The sequence below is a fragment of the Malurus melanocephalus genome, unplaced genomic scaffold, assembly GCF_030028575.1.
Source record: "Malurus melanocephalus ecotype Western Australia unplaced genomic scaffold, MMel_1.1 scaffold_15, whole genome shotgun sequence".
NCBI classification, from domain to species: Eukaryota; Metazoa; Chordata; class Aves; order Passeriformes; family Maluridae; genus Malurus; species Malurus melanocephalus.
The window spans coordinates 2,257,767-2,276,963 of NW_026623247.1; the positions used below are offsets into that span (position 1 = coordinate 2,257,767).

General features: G+C 39.7%; 1 protein-coding gene across 2 annotated transcripts in view; it reads right to left on the bottom strand.

The window, feature by feature from the left end:
- Nucleotides 1-19,197, bottom strand: part of SHC3 (SHC adaptor protein 3) — a 52,297-nt gene that overhangs the window by 445 nt on the left and 32,655 nt on the right. The window contains exons 5-11 of one of the 2 annotated variants that reach the window (XM_057384810.1): nucleotides 16,890-16,943; nucleotides 12,687-12,738; nucleotides 8,535-8,661; nucleotides 7,342-7,495; nucleotides 6,259-6,364; nucleotides 5,164-5,358; nucleotides 2,737-3,032 (exon numbers count right to left, since the gene is read on the bottom strand). In XM_057384810.1, coding sequence (XP_057240793.1) covers nucleotides 2,737-3,032; nucleotides 5,164-5,358; nucleotides 6,259-6,364; nucleotides 7,342-7,495; nucleotides 8,535-8,661; nucleotides 12,687-12,738; nucleotides 16,890-16,943 — 984 coding nt within the window. Of the gene's footprint in view, nucleotides 1-2,736; nucleotides 3,033-5,163; nucleotides 5,359-6,258; nucleotides 6,365-7,337; nucleotides 7,496-8,534; nucleotides 8,662-12,686; nucleotides 12,739-16,889; nucleotides 16,944-19,197 lie in introns of both variants that reach the window. The other variant, XM_057384818.1, reaches the window with a different exon arrangement.

The window sequence follows — 19,197 nt, forward strand, 5'->3', positions numbered from 1 at the left end:
AAGGGATCACCTCTTCATTTAAGTGTTTGCACAATTTAATTAGAAAGAGCTCTCCTGCCAGATATRTAAGAACCCACCTTCTTTGCGCACCTCAGCATTTTCATATATTTTTTAGACCTTCTTCTTCATCTACTAAAAAATTCCCTTCCTAGAAAGTGATCCAGCCACCATATGGGTTTAGCTTGGGTTTGCCCTGTGGTGCACAGTACATCCCTGTGCCTTTGGAACTGAAATACTTCAGGGCAGGGAAYATAATTTTTCTAGCCCACTTACCAGCCCTTACCTCTACCAGCATCCTGCTGGTGTACAATATTACATCTGTCATAGAAGGAAACTGATATTGAAGGATAAAACAGTCGAGACTATCAGAAACAAAAAACCTAAACTATAGTACAAGGCAATCTTTAATTATTTAGCCACATGTTCACGAAACATTTCCTTCCTAGGTTTCAAATTAGTTAGGCATACAGCTGCTACAGGCAAAGCAGAGGTCCACTGCAAACATCATGCTGCACTAAAACTTGGTGTTGGGCTGGCTCTGCACTGCCTCCAGCACATGGCTGTGAGCAATGTCCTGAGTTAGGAATGTTATCTACGCTGCTTGAACTTTTCTCAGGAAGAGTGAACAACTTTTGTTAAAATTTTCCAAAGTCATTTTATGTTGCTGCGGACACCTCTCTCAAAACACTTGAGTCTTCAATATTAAGTTCTGGAAAAAYTGCTAGAAGCTTAATACAGGATCTCACAGGGTAAAAAGAAAAAAAAAAGGAAACAATAACTTTGATGGCATATCTGGTCAGTTTACATACAGTTGTGTCACTGAAGGAAACCAATAGAGTTCTTCCTGTTTTCAGAAGCATGCTGCTTTGAAATGTCACTTTCTCTAAAATCAAAGCTATATTTTCAGAATGAGAAGATATATTTTAAAAAGCAGTAAAAAAACAGTTTTACTGATCTCTATTCAGAGATGTTCTTACCATAAGTTAGACACTCTGCCATTACCAGAGTTCTTATTCTAAATCCAGAAAAATCCTGTCATCCTCCATTTTAAGCATCCATTACCTGAAGGAGAGATCTCCTTTCCCTTTATATTTTTTGCTAGCCAGATGAGAGCAGAAGCAACTGGACAGTTAACTCTGCTCTGRAAAGACACCCTTAAGGCCTGCTACGGGTCACTGGGTAATGTGTGTGAAATTAATTTTCAGGCAGGATTTGTGTGAATCAGTCTTAAAGAACAATCGTGCTGAGATTGTGCAGCTGAACTGCAAACCACTAGCATGCTGCTGTGGCTGGCCACACACTGGCATTTTACTGATGATTCCCCACTTTGACAAGCTGCAAATAGGGCTTCTCAGAAGCTGTGTCAGGATCTCACAAATGGTACGGACAGCACAGCTGTCTGTGAGTAACTACAGTTGCAGAAAATCATTGTTCTGGAACGGTGCCTCCTGAGCAAAGCATTTCAGAGCCATTTGGGCCATGATGACACATGTCAAGCAGGCTGAGGGAAGGGATAGGTGTAGAAAACAAGCAGGTCCCTAACCAGGGAGGTCAGCAAAGCAGAGCTGCACCAGACGCAGCGCAGAAAAGAYGGGGAAAGGGGGACCCCTCCAACCTGTGCAGGAAGAAAATACCCTGGCAGTCATCACAGGACCTGAGTACACCATGCCAGTCAGCACTGCTGCAGAGCTCCCAGTGGAACACAGCTTTCCTGCATTTGCCATTTCACRCAGCTCTTGCAATAGCCTCTAACAGTTATTTGTGGGTTTGTTGAAAGGAGAGTTAGGGGACTTTGCTGCAGGAGTCACAAAACTGTTGGCAAAAACTAGCAAAGGAGGCTGTCCCTCAAGGGGGTAAAGCCACTCCCCGGGTCTGGTGTACCCATCAAGCTCAGGACTAGGCCGTTGGCACCTCAAAAGTGCAAAACCATCTGCATTTGACTGGCCTCATGTGGCAATGTAACTCATTGCAACAAGTACCACKGGCACTCCTCACTGCTGCAATACAGACTCTGCAGGACTGACCTAATTCTGCCACAGCTTYCTCAGCTCAGATGTCTACAGGCCAACTCCTTTATGAGAGTTTCTTTCTTATGCTGGGGCTGGTTACCTAAAGTTGTCCTTTATAGAGGAAAACAAACTGCCCACTGGAAGCTAGCATGAAACAAGGATAAAACTCGTAACAATTATTTCAATCTCTCTGAAGAGATTATGCCTCCACAGAAAACTAGATAACTAGCTACAGAAAACTAGAGTTCCCTTGCCCCCTCCATCCTCCTGCAGGGAARGTCCCTTCATCAGTCTGGGTGCCGCTAAGAGATGGAGCAGGTTTACCCCATCTCTCCTGGGCATACATGCAGGAAAACTCAGAAGGCCTGATCCATATCCCAGCTAACAGACATGTCAGATGGAAACTGCCAGCATGCAGGCTAGCTAAACCTCCTTCCTTTAGCAAGAATGCTGAAGTGACTTAGCTGCATTTTTGAGCAAGATTGTACAGCAGTGGCAAAGTGTGAATTTGCTTGGGAATCAGGTGCCTAGGTCTCCCTGCAATGTGCAGAAATCATGCAATAGKTATTTTAGAGGCATCAGGGAGAGAATTAGAGATGTGATGGCATGTCAGAGATATGAAGTGGTACTTATGGTCAGTTCTAAATAAGCTGTTAAGATTAAATACATTTAGAAAAAAATGTGTAGAATCAGAAATCCCATATATTATGGAGAAGTCAGTGCTTACAGTTCCTTCTGGGTCCACCAAAAGAAGATGCTTGGCCTGTCCTTTGTGCATGCCTGTCAGTACATAGGAGCCAGGATTTGTGGTACTCTTCCTCACAAGGAAATCCCCACATTTCTTTAATAGCTGTTCTGCTTCTTTCCTGCTCATCTCTCCTTGATACCATGGCTCTGCACTCAGCTCATCAGCTTCAGTCCTGGCAGCTGCTCTGGATGAAGGAGGACTGGTGCATCCCAGGGAGCTGGATTTCTTCAACATGGTCTTGGATGTTTGATTCTTGAGAGCAGCTTCGAATGGTTCTGGTTATGGAAATACAAACAAGAGCAGGATCATTCAGAGGTAAATGATGTAACAAAATAGTGATATTCWGGTCATTTAAAACTGGATTTATTTTGAATTATAACCACTTCCTTTATCATTATGAAAAAAAAAGGGAATGTATATTAACAGACTTACTGACTTATATAATATATTAAGACTGAGGCGTGTGATGTGTTTAAAATATATGTTATGCACAGAAAGATACTGATAAAAATCAGATTGAACCTTGGCAGGATCTTTTGAAAGGTACTGGTTTTATTTCAGCAGTGGCTATTGTCAACAGCTGTATTTATATGATCTGGTACTGTGCAAATTTCTCCTTTAGTCTTTCTAGGTACGTCAGACAGTTTAATTCCAAATAAATTGCATAACAGGGGCACCTAATGTGATTATACTCATATCTGGTCTCTGTTCAAACAACTTATTCATTTAAAAATTACCCATTACTGAGTGTCCAGCCCAAGGCTATGTCTAGAAGGGAACATTCACCTTTACCACTCAGCCTACGCCTAGCCTCTATCTAGGAAGAGAGYCTTACAAAACAGACACCGGTTAACACACTTAACATCATTTGCCTAGCTAAAATCARCCTCAGGGAAGGATCTTTTAAACCCCAGCTAAGTCCTAAAGTCAGTGCTATTGCGAGTTGAGTGGAAAGATGCGTCCTTATGGATCYCAGCAGTCTGACAGAAATAGCAAATACGTCACAGAGTGCTTCATTACATGTCGTACTGACCTCTCAAAAGCTATTTGCTCTTGCAGGACCTTCATTTGGCCCACCAGTACATATCAAAAGGAAATGCTGTTCTGTGCCCACTAGGCTGACAAAAGGACATTTGGAGAGCAATACATATGGTGAAGCAATACACCAGCTCTGAACAGATTGCTCAGATGCGAGAAGTACTTAGCCATGTTTGTGTGGAGCCACAGAGAAGCTGATTTAGGTCAGATAAATAGGAAAAATACTGTTCTGTCACAGCTTATTGATATCTCAGCTAGTTATTAAAAGTAGCTGATAACACATCTTCACTATACTTGAGTCTGCACTAAGCCCAACATATGTTTAGCTTAACAAACCACTAATTTAGAGATAATTGACATATTTTCTAATACTACTTTTCTCTGATATTCCAATGGTTGATAAGAGTCAGCATCCCTGATTTCAAACAGCAGATTTTCTCTTTTCAGATTTATATTCACAGATAGATATTCTCTCAATTTTCTTCCCTCCTCCTTTCTTTCAATCCAACATCTCACTAAGATGTGGAAATAGAGCCATATCTCAGCAAAAACATGACAGAAAATGGTTTTATCTATACGGAGATAACAGAAATGTAGATACTTTATTTTTCAGATAACGTGTAGGCACCAACAGCTTTGTCTCACTATCCATTGATTATGTGAACTGAAATAAATAAAACATGAATCAGTAGTTTATTTGAGGAACAAAGAGCAAAAAACCCAAGAAATTTTTCTGCACATCAAATCCTTCCACAATTATTTCCCTTTATGTATCTCCTCAAGGCTAAAAACTGTGTTTTGGTAGCACCAACACCAAACTATGACTAGAGCTTAAACCAAGGTTTTTCAGTTATGATGATGATTCTAATCTAGGAAAAGCTGCATTCAAAGTTGGAACAGATAGGACAGTAAGCCTACCCAAAGCAAGAGGAAACTTTAATTTCCATGCTAGATTCATTGTTGCACAAAACTTTTGTTCTATGTATTGACTGCYTCATAACATACCCACAGCACAGGATGAAGATAATTCTCCACCCATCCATACCTTCACTCTCCTTCACTTTCCTATGACAAGCCTCCTGGTTAATTTTTCTTCTGACATAATTTCTTGTGATGTTAAGTATAGCATAGACTGCAACTGAATTTAACTCAGATAATACTATACAGACTAGCTTCAATCCTTCAGCCACCCTTATTTTTGCTTGGTCCAATATGAAACCATTACGGATTCTAAAATTCCTCATAATTACACCAGGAACACTACATTCAGAAAATGAAAAAAAAAAAAAAAGTATTTTTTAAAACAGAAGTAGTGCATAAATATATTTGGTCACTTAGTAGAAAGAAAGGAACAGGAAGAGAACTCACTCATGTCAAACAGATCCTTTCCTGGGCTGCCTGCTTCAGCATCTTCTGTTATTCCACTGAAGGTACTTTCAAYGTCTGCCTGAAGTGCCAATAGAGCTTCTGTATTTATGTGCTGGGTGTTTACATATGTTGGCAGCACTGTTGCTGATGCTACTTCTGATTTCTCTTCTGGCATACTACAAATATCCAGAGATCCTACAAAATTCAAGACTTTATTTTCTTTCTYTTTTTTTGTATTTGACAGAACACTGTTGACATTATGATCAATTAGCATCGAACAACATCACTACAGGTTTAAAATTCCCTGGACTGGGAGATGTAAAGTCAATAATTGCCAGATCTAGTAGAAAAAGCGTTGATTAATGGATTCAGAACTGTTTCAATGAGGGTAGTCTGGGGTTTCTTTTCGGGAGAAAAGTAAACCTTTGCAAATAACAACTGCAAATTTCAAGAATTATATTCTGTTGGGGAGTCTTGAGAGRAGGAGAAGGTATAAAATCCTCAAAYGTGTGCAGATCAACAACAGAGAACATATTCTGGCATTTGAATGAAAACTGTCCCTAGAAACACAGTAACTTTATCACATAAAGGTGAATGAGGTGAAATTCTATACACTTTTTTAACTGACTTACTTGAAATTCAAAGACAACAACAAAAAGAATATTATGCATTATTTGCTATTTTTTGAGCAGAGAGCATTGCTTCACATTTTGAATTAAACTTCKTACTTTAGGCTTTTCATTTGAAAATTCCATTTTGCACATCCTAATGGGTCAGATTTTTAGGACAGATCATGCAGCAGCCCCTTAAATAATCATGGGGTTTTAAGATATAGAAAGTTGGAAAGCTGAAACTTTGGTCAATTCTGTTTATTAACTGCTCACATAAGAAAATATTTTATGAAAGTGTGCATTTAGTAATTTATCCAGAGGTAATTATCAAATGCTTTACACTGGAATCAACACTRAAACTTACACAAAAGAGAACTGATCAGCCAAGTGCAGTCCATGGCCTTAAGACTTGCAGGCATAAACTTTCACATGCTTTGCCCCCCAAGACCACCTGCAGTATTACAAGTACAAGTAGTAAACTCACCTTGTTTAACAGGCCCATGATGCCATTCTTCACAGAATTTTTCTCCTAAGTGATGRCTCTGATAATAAATTTGCTCTCTTTTCTCTCCTCCCACTCCTGATGCAGACTAGAATGAACAAATGTGCAAGGAATTTTTCAATTACCTTTAAAATGCTCAGGTACATTATGAGTGGCTCTGCCAATTTCCTTGGATGTAAACCTCATTCTCCCTTTCCAATTCATCATAATGTCAGAACATATAAACCCCAATACATTTCTGTAAGAGTAAGATATTACCAGTGACCTTCATGCATTCTTCCCTGCTTTCTGCATTTGGTGACCCCCACAATACCAAATGATGCATCATTTCTTTGGTACACTTGTACTCATGTAGAATGTCTTGACAACCTGTTACTGGGAAAAAGACTCCACAGAAACAGAGAAGGCACCAGAAGACAGTCCCAGCATTCTTCTGGGAATAGAATAAGCTAAAAGATTCACATTGGCACCAGGGGATGGTCTTGGGGACTGAGGGGACAATGTTGGCTAGAGRCAGGACCCCTCTGGATTTAAGAGTTATGCTGGATCTGAAAAAAAMCTCTAAGGGAGCCACATTGATACTCCAGTCAAATTTTTGACAGAAATGCTGGTAGAAATATTCAAGCTGACAACATGAGATAGAAAACCTGCYGAGGAACCTGAGTGAATACTGATCACTCCTAAGTCCTAGTAATAACTGCACTAGATTGTTTAAATGATTCTGCATTAAATCATTCCCAGTTAATGTGCCCTATTTGATACTTTCTGAAGCAGGCATGATTTCTACAAAAGTAGCAGCCCCCAGTGGATTTATGTTCCTTGAACCTGGTTAATCTTTTAATACCATGAGGATTTCACCTCCTTTAACTTGTTCTGAATCTGCCTGATGTGTTGCCCCCTAGGTCTGCAATGGCCAATCAAACAGAAACTAGCCACACATGAAGAGCTGTTATACTGTATATACCTTGAGAGTTATAAATGGTCTCAAGGTACCCACCATAAAACACAAGTCTTTAAAAATTTGTGGATCCACCAGCAAGTGACCAGAGAATAAATTGCACTGACCTGAGCTGCGTCTGCAGCAGCGGGAAGCCTTGTTTTGAGCCTGGCATCAAGGAATCCACCAGGGGGAGGTATTTTATTTGGCATGTCGTTGTAATAGGGATGCTCTGGTGCCTCATTCTCTTCCTCTGTCCATGGGTCCTCAAAACTCTGCATCCTGTAAGGAAGCGAGTGCTTTGTTTTGCCCCTTGCTTATAAAGCAATTATAGATACTTTCAGCAGGTTAAGACTGGCTGTCAGGGGATCACTATTGCATATTGTATGGACACTTCAGCTGYCATTATAAGTCAGGAAGCAATGATGGATCATATGCCAGATCTCTGTTTAGACAAACTAATGTCAACTTTCTTTGCAATGGACCAAATTATTTATGATGAGTAAAGAATGTTTTTTCTTTGCTTTAAAGACCATTATAAACTGCATTAACAAACAACTTTATCTAACCTTAAAACAGTAATTGTAATATTATGACTTGATTGACTGTCTAGGCTCTAAATGTTTGTCTTTAGTTATAACTGCTCTATCACCAATACCATTCTGCCACAACTTCACAAAGTCAAGAGATGTGAATACAGCATACTTCCAGATTAGGATAGTTTATATTCTATTTTGCTCTTATATAAGAGATTACAGGGGTCCAAGTTCACTGGGATTTCTGGTAATGTTAGTAAACACATAGCAATCCATGTGTCCAAAGGAAACAGAATGCTATATCCCAGCCTTCTGAGCATGTTCAGAGGTTGTGTCCTCCAGAGAACAATGCAGTCAAACCTCTGTGCAACACATCACATTCCTAGAAACATCACTCTAACATGAGAAATAGTGAAACATCATCAGCCATTTTGGAAGCCCAGCAGTTTGACCTACTCCTTCTAAGCTGATGTARCTCCTATGACAGTAATGAGGAGATGCCACAAATAACAACCATTCTTGGCCATCCAACTGTGGCTACTAACTACAACACAAAACACATGATCATTTCAACATCATTACAAAATCCATATTTAGTGTAGTCTTTTAAATTGACTGTGCTCCTTTCATATTCATTAGGTAAACCCTRTTTTTCTAATGCAGCAGAAATCTTTTTAAAGCATTCAAACACTGTCTGTCTCCAGCACCATTGTCCAACACACATTTTATCAAGTAAATTGAAAGCTAAAGAAGATCCTTTAGCATTCYTCTGCAATTGCACTCACCTATCAGGGAAAGAAGGTGTCTTAGAGGGACATTGCAAGTATTGCTTAAATCGAAGCTCGAATGCTTGCCCTATGGTGCTGATGACATCCTGGGCCAAGCCATCACAGCATTCCAGTATATGACAAGCTAAATGAAAAAGATAGATACATGAAAATCACTGGTTTTGTTATGGTGGGACGCACTGACCTATGACAAAACACCTACATGTCAAATTGTCCTATTAGTGATGTGCACATTTCAATAAAACCCAATTCTGATACAGTAAATTTCAGGCAATGGCAACTTTTTAAAGGTTACATAAAATTGCACTKATTTGTAACTGCAATAGACAAGATCATAAATCTGTTCCACTATTTTAACAAGACAACAAAAAGAAAAAACTCATAAAATTTCACTTGTTATTACTAAATGCAATAGATTATGTAAGAATTCTAAGATTTAATTCTAAGCTTTAAATTACAAAAATATTAATAGATGGTAATACTAATAAGAGCTTTCTTTGCTTTCGTCCATTTTATTATCACTTCAATTTTTTATCTGATCACCCCAAGTTCACAAGCTGGTCTCTTTTCCCAAATTACAGTCTGAGGGAGGAGTAGTATCTGCAGATGCTTTCTAGATAATGGGCCCTGCTCTTATTCCAGGAATACAAAGGTTGATACCTTTTCCTGCTTGTTTGCAAGAATATGCTCCCAGCAAACTYCTGGGTCACTGAGGAGTGCAGAGCCAGCCACCTGATTAACTTCAGAACTTTCCCTTGTACCTCCTCTCTGAACCCACTGTGACAGAGGCAGTAAGGAGGGAAGCTGGCAACACAAGCTCTCTTCCTATAGAAGACTGAGAAACCTTTATCAGCTGTCTGAGCAGAAAAATCTGTCTTGGTTTTAAATCAGAGAATGGCTTGGAGGTCTCATCATACGTGAAAACACAAAGAGCTGGACTTGTGAAAAGCTCACTCAACATTGCAGATGGGGATCAAGAGCTTGAAGCTAAAGATTTGAATGAACAGCAACCCAGTTATATCCAGAAAACCCCAGGCAGGCTAATTTTCCATATTCAGAGCTGGACAAGCACATTGTCTACTGGCTATAGCCTGGAATGGATTTCAAACTGGACTTTTTCCAAGTCCTGCCACAGAAAAGCAGGCTCTTGTTCAAAGTTACTGGTTTGTTCACCCCTGACTGCTTTAATAACCTGAATATAAACTCTTCAGCTGTAAAATTGCATTTTAGTACATGCCAGTATCCAGCTCACTGGAACCAAGTGCTTTGGATGCCAGTGTCCTACCAATGATCATAATATCTGTTTGAAATTGTTTTAGTTGAAGTAATAGAGGAGAGTTGGTTTAGATACGATTTTTCAGAGGCCAAAATACTGGACAGACTTCTCAAGAGGCCAGAATACAGGGCTAAGAAACCTGCATTTGTGTGAGTATGGAATATCTACTGTCTCTTCCTCAGCAGCTGCAGACCTCATTCAGCATGAAATGGCACCAGTCCCAGTGCTAAACAGATCCACTGGTGCTCTCCTCTCACCTTAGAGCACCTGCTGCGCTGATCAGTAAGCTGAAATGCCTCGTCCAGAGATAATGCCCTTTGCTGCATGCTGAAAGTAGATTCAGCAGACAAAAACAGGACCTCTATGTGTCCAAAAATGGAAGCAGACATCCCTGACTAGCAAAGAGACATTTATTTTCTGTGCCCTCTGCAACACTGCTGGTGGCAGTGAACAATCAGCCCCCATGGAAGGTGCAGATTTATCTCCATAAACGTGAACCAAAAGTAGTTAGGCCAAACAAAGCTAAAATACTTGCACTGTGTAACTAGAGTGTGAATTTAAAGAGGCTACATTGCTCACTGCTAAACCTTTCTGGAGCTGAAATGAAACATGAGTCATTAAGTAGTATCAGTAGGTGACATAATGAGTAACCTGTTTCCTTGGATACGTGAATGGACTTTCAGCAGGTAGGAGATATGCTTCTTGCAAAAGGATGAGAAGGTTTGGCTCACACAGAGATAATTTCTTGTGAATGTTACAGCAGAAAATAGGCAGCCTTTAGCTTGCTAGATCCAGAATGCAAAGCACGAAGACAGCCTTTTCCATCCTTGGGAAGAAATTAGTCTAATAGGCAAGCTGTACTACAGCACTGGTGGTGGGGCAGTGTCAGTAACAGCAGCAGTAACTTTTTCAGTAGATACAGGTGCAAAGACAAATTCCCTTTCAAAGTAATTTGCAGACAACACAAAGAATGACAGAATGGCAAGTGATGGTGAAAGAGGGCAATTCAGATCCCTTGGTCAATTAAACCTTTTTAAAAACACATGTTTTAATACAAGTGACATACAAAGTCACCCATCTGCAAATCACTGATGTATACAAACAAGTGGGGAAARCACCATGGGAAAGCCATATTGCAGAAGGCTGAAAGATCACAGCGTGAAAGAATTTCACAAGAGGTAACAATGCTTCACTGCAGGAAAAAGGGCTTAGGAGCAACTGCTTGAGGATGAGGACAAAAGCAAGTAAGAACAGGAAGGTGTATTCTCTGCTATGGTGGCAGCCCCTGTTACGCAGGTATCATATACTTTTTTAAAATAGCTGCAGAATAATGAAAGAAGGAGGTACAGAAATTATCTGAAGCGTGGATGATGTGCACTGCAGTAGGAATGCTACGGAGTTCAATCTGTCAATCTTTTCATGAAGAAAATGAAGAAATTACTTGACCTAAATGCACCAAAGGAAGATAACAATAYTAGGTGCTCAGATGACTCCTCTGACCAGGACAGCCTAGCACAACAAGGAACAATCACAAGAAGCTAAGGCTAAACACAATCAATGTGAAATAGAAGGAACATAGTACAGGAGAAACACAGTATGTAAAATCCACTCATGCAGTGACAGAAAACAGAGCTCAGGGCTTCTCCAAACCTTACAGAGCAATGCTAGTCACTACATCTACCGATTTCCCTCAAAAGAACTAAATCAGTCCTGGATTTAGCAGAAGCGTACTGCTAAAGCAGGTGGACTGGAGAGCAGCTCTGCACCATGCATCCTACAGTCTGACCCTGGTGCTCCTCTGATGGGGGACACTTGATGCTGTAATGTAACAAGCATTGCAAAGAACTGGACTGTTTCCTACCTCCCATTCCCCGTAAGTTTCCCAGGTATTTCACTTACATTCAGCATATTAGTATGCTCAGTGCAGGTAYTATTTATGAGCTCAGGCTCTTGAGTCTGGACCTCTCTGCAGATGGACACAGTTGATTGTTCAGGTATCATAAAAGTTGACTACATATGGAAACTACTGCATTAGTTGTTTCGATGGTATGGTGGGAAGCTGAGAGTTTACAGGTTTGGGATTTTGAAGTGTCTGATTTCTCCAGAAATCCTGCCAAAGCTACTTAGTACCTATTTTTTTTWTTTTWTTWWTTTTTTTTTGGAGCTAGTCAGTTCTTCTCTACAATTTATGAATAGCAAACAGATTCTCAAGTACATTATATAATACTTCATATCTTGCATTAAGACCTAGTGAATACAATCCACAAGCATGTGTTCCCTGTTCCTCACTGATCACCACTAAAACAATACAATCTTGAATGAAACTTCACAGAGACGGMGAACTAGAGCTAACTGGCTCTAAAGCTAGCTATTTGCTAAAGAATCTGATTCTGACAGAAAGAGTCAGGCATGTACTGAGAAGACCTAACATATTCAGCTGCCTCATCAGATGACTCAATCAGAAGACTGCTTAGCTCTTGCTCAGTGATTGGGTATAGGTAAGACTTAGCTGTTGCCTAGAAGCTCACACAGCCAAGTAAGGCAAGTATTTGATTTAAGAGATTATGAGAATCAAACTGATATTTGGATATGAACTAGAGGTAAGACTTGTTCCAAGCTTGAGAAACAAACTGCTGCTTCTTATTGCTACACAACCATTCCACCATGACTCTGTCAAAGGCAATCCTCTGATTGACCTATACTTATATTTTTTGGGAAGAAGGAGGAAAGGGTGGGGGGGGGGGGGGGGGGGGGGGGGGGGGGGGGGGGGGGGTGCAGGGGGGGAGAAAAGGCAGGCGGAAATCTGACCTAACCATTAATAACTTGTGTTTCTCAAAGGAAAATCAGATGTCAGATAGATATTTCTAACTTACCTCTACGATTAACAGGATCCTTAGCTACATATGCAATATAGTCTGAAGTATCCTGTCAAAAAATTAAGATATCTACAATGAATGCAAAAAATCAATTTGCACTGATTATAGCAAAAGATCACAATCCCGAATACATATATTTCTGTGGGCAGAGCCCCAAATGACATGTCTTGTGCTACAGTTGCATACTATTTAAACCCCTTATCAATGTTTATGGGTTTTCATGCTGATTGCACCACTTCACTTTCTACACAATGTCATCTAATCCAGCAAAACTTTAAAATCTCTTCTGTCAATTAAACAAATTCAGTAGGATTTGGCCCAAACCTCATTTAGGAGGGAGTAGAATCSTAAGTCCTTATCTTCAAACCACCCAGAGATTTTGGTTCAGAACATGAATAATCATCTGGTTCTGTGGCAGAAAGAGTGGGAGTAACAGCACTGCTCTCCAGAAATACTGAGCAATGGCATTTATTCATGTGTGACAAGCAGGTGTTTACTTTACTGCGGTAAAGCACAGAGGTGCTCATCCCCTGCTCGACTCTGACAAGCAATATCCCCAGCCCTTAGGCTGCTCCCTGCGACACCTATTGTCACATGCCCAGTGGTATTTCTGGCAGGAGCACAGAGACATCTTGTTGGGGGATATTTTTGCTTCCTCTCCTGCCAGCCCTATGCTCCTGTGCACAAGCGGTGCAGACTTACATCATTGGGCAGATGAAACAGAAAGGCCTATCTTTGAGGGAAACACTCAGGCCTGCTGATATATCTGGAAAATGCAACATAGCCTTGATGCAATCAGGAAGCCCTGGTTAGATCTGGTATTTCCTGGTATGCCTGGCTACTTAGGTATAGTAAACCCAAGGGATATATAGGACAATTTACAGCTGGCTGTGTATATCTACCCAAAGTCTTTTCAGGTGACTGATCCAAGGTCATTGACAATCATGCCAAGATCTAATGTCATAACATCAATCTTCAGTTAAGAGATAGACTTCTTCAGCAAAACTTTTTCTAGTGCAAGCACACACCACCACCACCACCCACCCAAAACAAATCACTGTACTGAATGTCTATACAATTTCCTTCCTTAGGAGAGAGCAGGGGAAATGATGAAGCACAGTCTGTTCTGGTGACAGATGAGCAGCCATATCACTTAATGCATTATTGGAAGGCACTCAGACACAGCAGCAATGAGGCTGGCCTGTAAAAAAGCACAGTCCTAGCATTTTGCCTAGTAATCTCCTTTGCATCCTGTGGCACAGTGTCAGCACAGTGACTACAGTGGAAATAAGGATGCATATCAGCAAGCAAGGGGAAAAGTGACTATGTCTGCAGTAGCAAATTATACAGAGCCCTTGTCTTTCCATACTCACAGCATGCACTGAGTCTCTGAGGGACCAGCACATGCTTGGCATCGATCCCAAGAGACCACTACGAGGGAAGAACGAACACGTGGGWGCAAATTGCACTGTGTTATTTATTTCAGGGCCAGAAAGATGGGAAAATGGGCCACAGATCAATTTATTTACTACTTCAGGCATAGCTAATGGATACATTTATGCCTGAGTAAATCATAAAATCTATCTCATAGCTAGCATGGATGTGACAGCCTGAAACCACCTACTCCTTATTTCATCTAAAACTCTGAGATTCAAGTCGACTGTGACAAACCATTAAGGACCTAAGGTGAGCCCATTTCACTGTGGCTAGGTTAGAAGACGCCCATATAAAGACTGTATAGGCATTGGCTGATGCAGCAAAGTGGTCATTGACATTCAAGGACTGAAAACAAGTATGAGTGAGCTATAATTTTCAGCCTAAAGAAGCTGCATCGTGGTGTTAAAATYTGGAGCTGTGGCTGAAATTGAAAAACTGCTGTCTTCAGGGACCTCTGAGTGACCTGCCGTATCAGACTTTATGAGATTCTGCACTCCAAAATTTCAGCAGGTATCTCCAAAAACATRTATTTTTTAGGAACCTGGAAACAGTCACCTGAAATTAGTACAGAGGAAAAGTGTTTAGCGTATCATAAGGAAGGACTGAAGAAAACTAAAGTGGATTGAGAACACAGTCTTGGAAGTGAACTCAAAGTGATTCTGAAATGGTGTGTGAACGGAGCTGGTAGGGAGATTTTTAAGCTCCCATATACTGACACAGCCAGAAACGGACTCATTGCAAAGGGGAATATTGCAAAAATATATACAGTAAAAAATATATACAGTATCCCAGCCAATAGTTCTATGGAACACTTCTCGGGAGATTATATTTTGAATAATATAATTAATGGAACGGGAGTGGGAGGAAGGTCACAAAGCTAATTGCTGTCACAAATGGGAGGCAGATATCCAGAGCAGAAGGGTTAATGAGGTAGAGAAGTGAGAATAACCTTGCTTCCTAATAAACCAGATTCCAAAATATAACCTCAAAATACAGCAGTCATTTCCTGAAGAAACATGGGCACAGATCTAGTTTCTTAGGTCAGTATGGACTTTCTCCAATCAGTTTAAAATTTACAAAAGGAGATAAACTTATGGWCTGGAGGCTAGCTTTGGCTGGGAGATAGAGTTTGGTAGTGGTAGTCCTCCACCAAGTGGAAATCCTTAAGGGAGGATGAAAGTTACGTCTAGATGGCCCTCTTATGAGTAAATAAAGGTGCGACCTAAATCACATCCTTGCACTTTGTCATCTTCTACCTGCACCCAGGACAAAGGAATCACCTGCCTCATGCACAAGCTTTTGAGTTAAAGTTCCTTATTGGATCACTAGGTATGTTTGTAGAACACTCATACCTACTTCTTCCTCCCAAAATCATTATGAATTCATGCAGTAGCCTTATCGGAAACATGAATTTACAATTACACTGTACCTTGTAGGCTGCCTTGCACCATGCAATTATATTTCTCTGGTAGCTCACTGACTCAGTAGCATGATTTTTATCTCTCTAAAACATTTGGAAGAGCTCGTTTACTCCAAACCCAGTCTCTACTGCTGTTCCTCTTCTCTTTCCTGGTAAATCATTTTATCAGTGGGCAGTGTGAAATGGTGTTTCCAGGACTTAGCATTTGGGATGGCAGACGGGCAGCAAAGAATCTTCTTATGGAGGCAGGGAACTGTGCTAATCACTCCTCTGCCCACTTCAGGAATTGTTCATTTACAGCATCCTTTGCAATCTGTTGTATTTCAAAGCTGCTGTTGATTCATTTTTTGTTCCTCAAATTATTGTGATATTGTACCCTTTTTGCTTCTGTAGTTGTACTGAGCTCAGCAAAGCCATACTACGATTGAAAGTTGTCTTTATGTTTTCTGAGGATAGCAAAATGAACAGAGAAAGTGTCAAGTATCTTCACCTTAATGGAGCTGAACTGAGAGAATTAATTCACAAAGCAGGCTAGAAATTGCCTTACCTTTATTAAATGACTGATACACGACAGATAGTCATATGATGGAGAAAAAGGTACTCATTCAAYTAATCTAAGTTTAAAAGCTTTGAAACCTCTAAGGTAAGAGGTGAGCACCGTCACTAATTTATAATTCTCCCCTTGCTTCCTGAATGACTTTTAAAGCCAATTTATTAATATACCTTTGGATTAACAGCTTATTAAAAACAAGGAAAAGCACAATAAACAGGAACCTGCTCTYTGATCTAAATGAATCAAATATGTAGATGTATCTAAAAGCTCTGCAAAACACAAGAGAAAGATCTTTTCTTTTCCTGAAAGCCTGTCTTCAAGCTGCTTGAGTGTAGCAAATATACCTGAAGGCAGAATTTAGCACAATCTTCTCAATGCACGGGTACAGTTGAGAAGAAGAAAAAAAAACATGCATTACTATAAACACAGCTGCAATAAATTCTATTATTGTAAAAAGTGCAAGATAAAAAAAAGGATAAAAATTCATACAATGCCCATATCACAATACTATATCACTCTGAAAAACAAAGCCCTGCTTATCAGTTACTATATGAGGGCTCACAGTCCCTCGATACTTTTAGTTTCAGTCATTCAAAGAGGAGGATCTATGAACGCTTGTCAGTCATCCCCCACAAAGAGGGCCCAATGGTACTAATCAAGAAGAATTTATGAAACAGAAAATAGGAGCTATTATGGTTATATTTTTCCTTCAGTAAGATACGCTTTAAATTTTGTCACAGACCTCATAAGGCAGTATCTGTGTGGGGGAAGGCTTTAGAGAAATGCTTACCGGATCACCTCCAGAGGCAAAGGAGATAGATTGCATATGGTGATTTGCTATGATCTGTATGGATCAGAAAGAATAAGTGTGAGTCAGATGTTTTCTTACAGTTTGCAATTTTGATTTCTTTTTTTTTTGTTTGCATGCTGGTGAAAATCCAAAATCAAGATCAAAATGACCTACAAGGACTTCAAAGAGTAGCATGATAACATAAACAAACTTAAGGATGAATGAATCCATTCCAGGTGTTCTTTAAAATGTTTCTGGACACTGCAAAATTGTAAAATGTGCTCAGAACTCCAGTAAATCATATAGACCTGTCAGACAGTATCTTTGCAGAAATTTTARTCTGTTAAAGCTCACTTTCTTTATTACAGATAATGATGAATGAAACAAAAGGTCCTGTTTATCAAACCATTTTTCTGCTGATGAGATCAATGAAACCGTATCAACCTGTACACCAGCTAAGGTTCCTAACATCGCATCCAAACATACTGTGTCATTTTATGTTTCAAACATCAACATGTTTATAATATGCAAAYAGAATTTTGAGTCTATCTGCAATGTAGCATTGTGGACAAATTCACAGGCACACTCCAGGGCATTTGAAATTCAAATTGCTTATGTACAATTTGAACTAATATGATATTTCTCTCAGAAGGGACAAATTGTCCTGCACCTCTAATAAAAGCAGAACATCTCTRCTATTCTGAGAATTAACTTATGAAATATTTTAATAATGAAATCATGTAACAACCGAGGAAGAAAAGGTCATTTGAAAGAAACTTTCACTTGATATTTGAGTCACAGAAGCCATGCTAAGGAATTCATCTGGGATGGGACAAGCCCCTGCTTAGTGTCTCAGAGCATCTGACAACAGAATTAGGATCTTAATTCATCAGCTTGGAGAGGGAACCACATACAAAAAAAAAGCTATGGAAAAAACAAAATAGGCTAGAAAGGTATTTTGTGGGCTGTTTCCCTAACCTGCTTCTTAAAGACCTGAATTAGCAACTACCTTTCTTGGAAAAAAAAAAAGCCTAATAGGACTTCGTCTGGATCTTGCTGCTTCACTAAGTCAGAGAGAGCTGATTATTATTTATAGTGTTTCTTTTATGTAAAGAGCACTTCATTGTCCTGCTTGTCCCACAACAGCCTCTGGAGATGTGGTTAGTTTTTAAGTGTTCACTGGTGAATTAGTATTCCCTTACTCATCAGCAAGGATTTTCCTTCTCTTTTTCCCATAAAGAAGTAACAATAGAATATACAGAATATAGAATACATACAGAATGTAGAATCTCCTAACAATAGAACTGAACTAGTGAAATTCTGATCCACATTTATTATTATCACTATCTTGACATGCAAATGACCTAATTCTTTACTTCAGATTCATATAAAAGAAAAATTATTTCAGATTGCCTCTAAACTATTTTTTTTTCCAAATTTTAAGGAAGCTTGAAACTGTTAGTTCAAGTTAGATTTTTTTTTCTTTTAATTCCACAGTTAATTTGTTTGGTTTACATAGTTTGAGGTAGGAGTATTCCCCATCTCATCCTTGCCAATACTAAAATACTGAAAAGAGACATAGTGAATTACCAATGCCTCACATTGCTTAAAATAAAACAATCCACTGATGTTGGTTTAGAGTTTAGAAATCTTTGAATCTATGCCAACCTTCATTTTAAAGAAAAAAAAAATCATCTTCCACTCATCCCTGCTTAACATGTTCACAGAACAGCTGTGCAGGGTTACATGAAGTTGCTTTCTTTCTACCGCAGGAGCCAACAATACTCTCTCATCTCTTTCCTTGCAATTCTGCTGGGAAAAAKAGGATATTACTGAAGTTCACAGCCATCTTCCTGTGTAAAGGGCAAAGCTGCTGGGCCATGCTTATCTGAAAATCAAATGCTTGGCATAAACAAGAAACAGGCGAGGCCACAGCCAGACTAGGGATCTCTGAGAAACCAAATGTTTCCCAGGCCTGCCACACCCAGRAGACTCTACCTCAAAAAGAATTATGTGAGAGAAAGATGAACASTTTTGTCAACTCAGAGAAAAGGCAAAACATGTAGGGAGATGACTCTTCTGTGAAATAAATCAGTTTAACCAAGTTTCTACCCTAGCACTGGCTTATGAAAAGGTGACTTTCAGGGTTCGGCACTTTCTAAGTCGATCCAATTAACATCAAGTTCTTACGCTTCTGATGGGGGGCATCTGTCATTATGAAAAGCACTGCTCTGCATATTCCACAATAAGGCTACAAACTACTGCAGCCAGTCTTAGCACTGTTCCCACAGTCTCATCGTTCACTGCA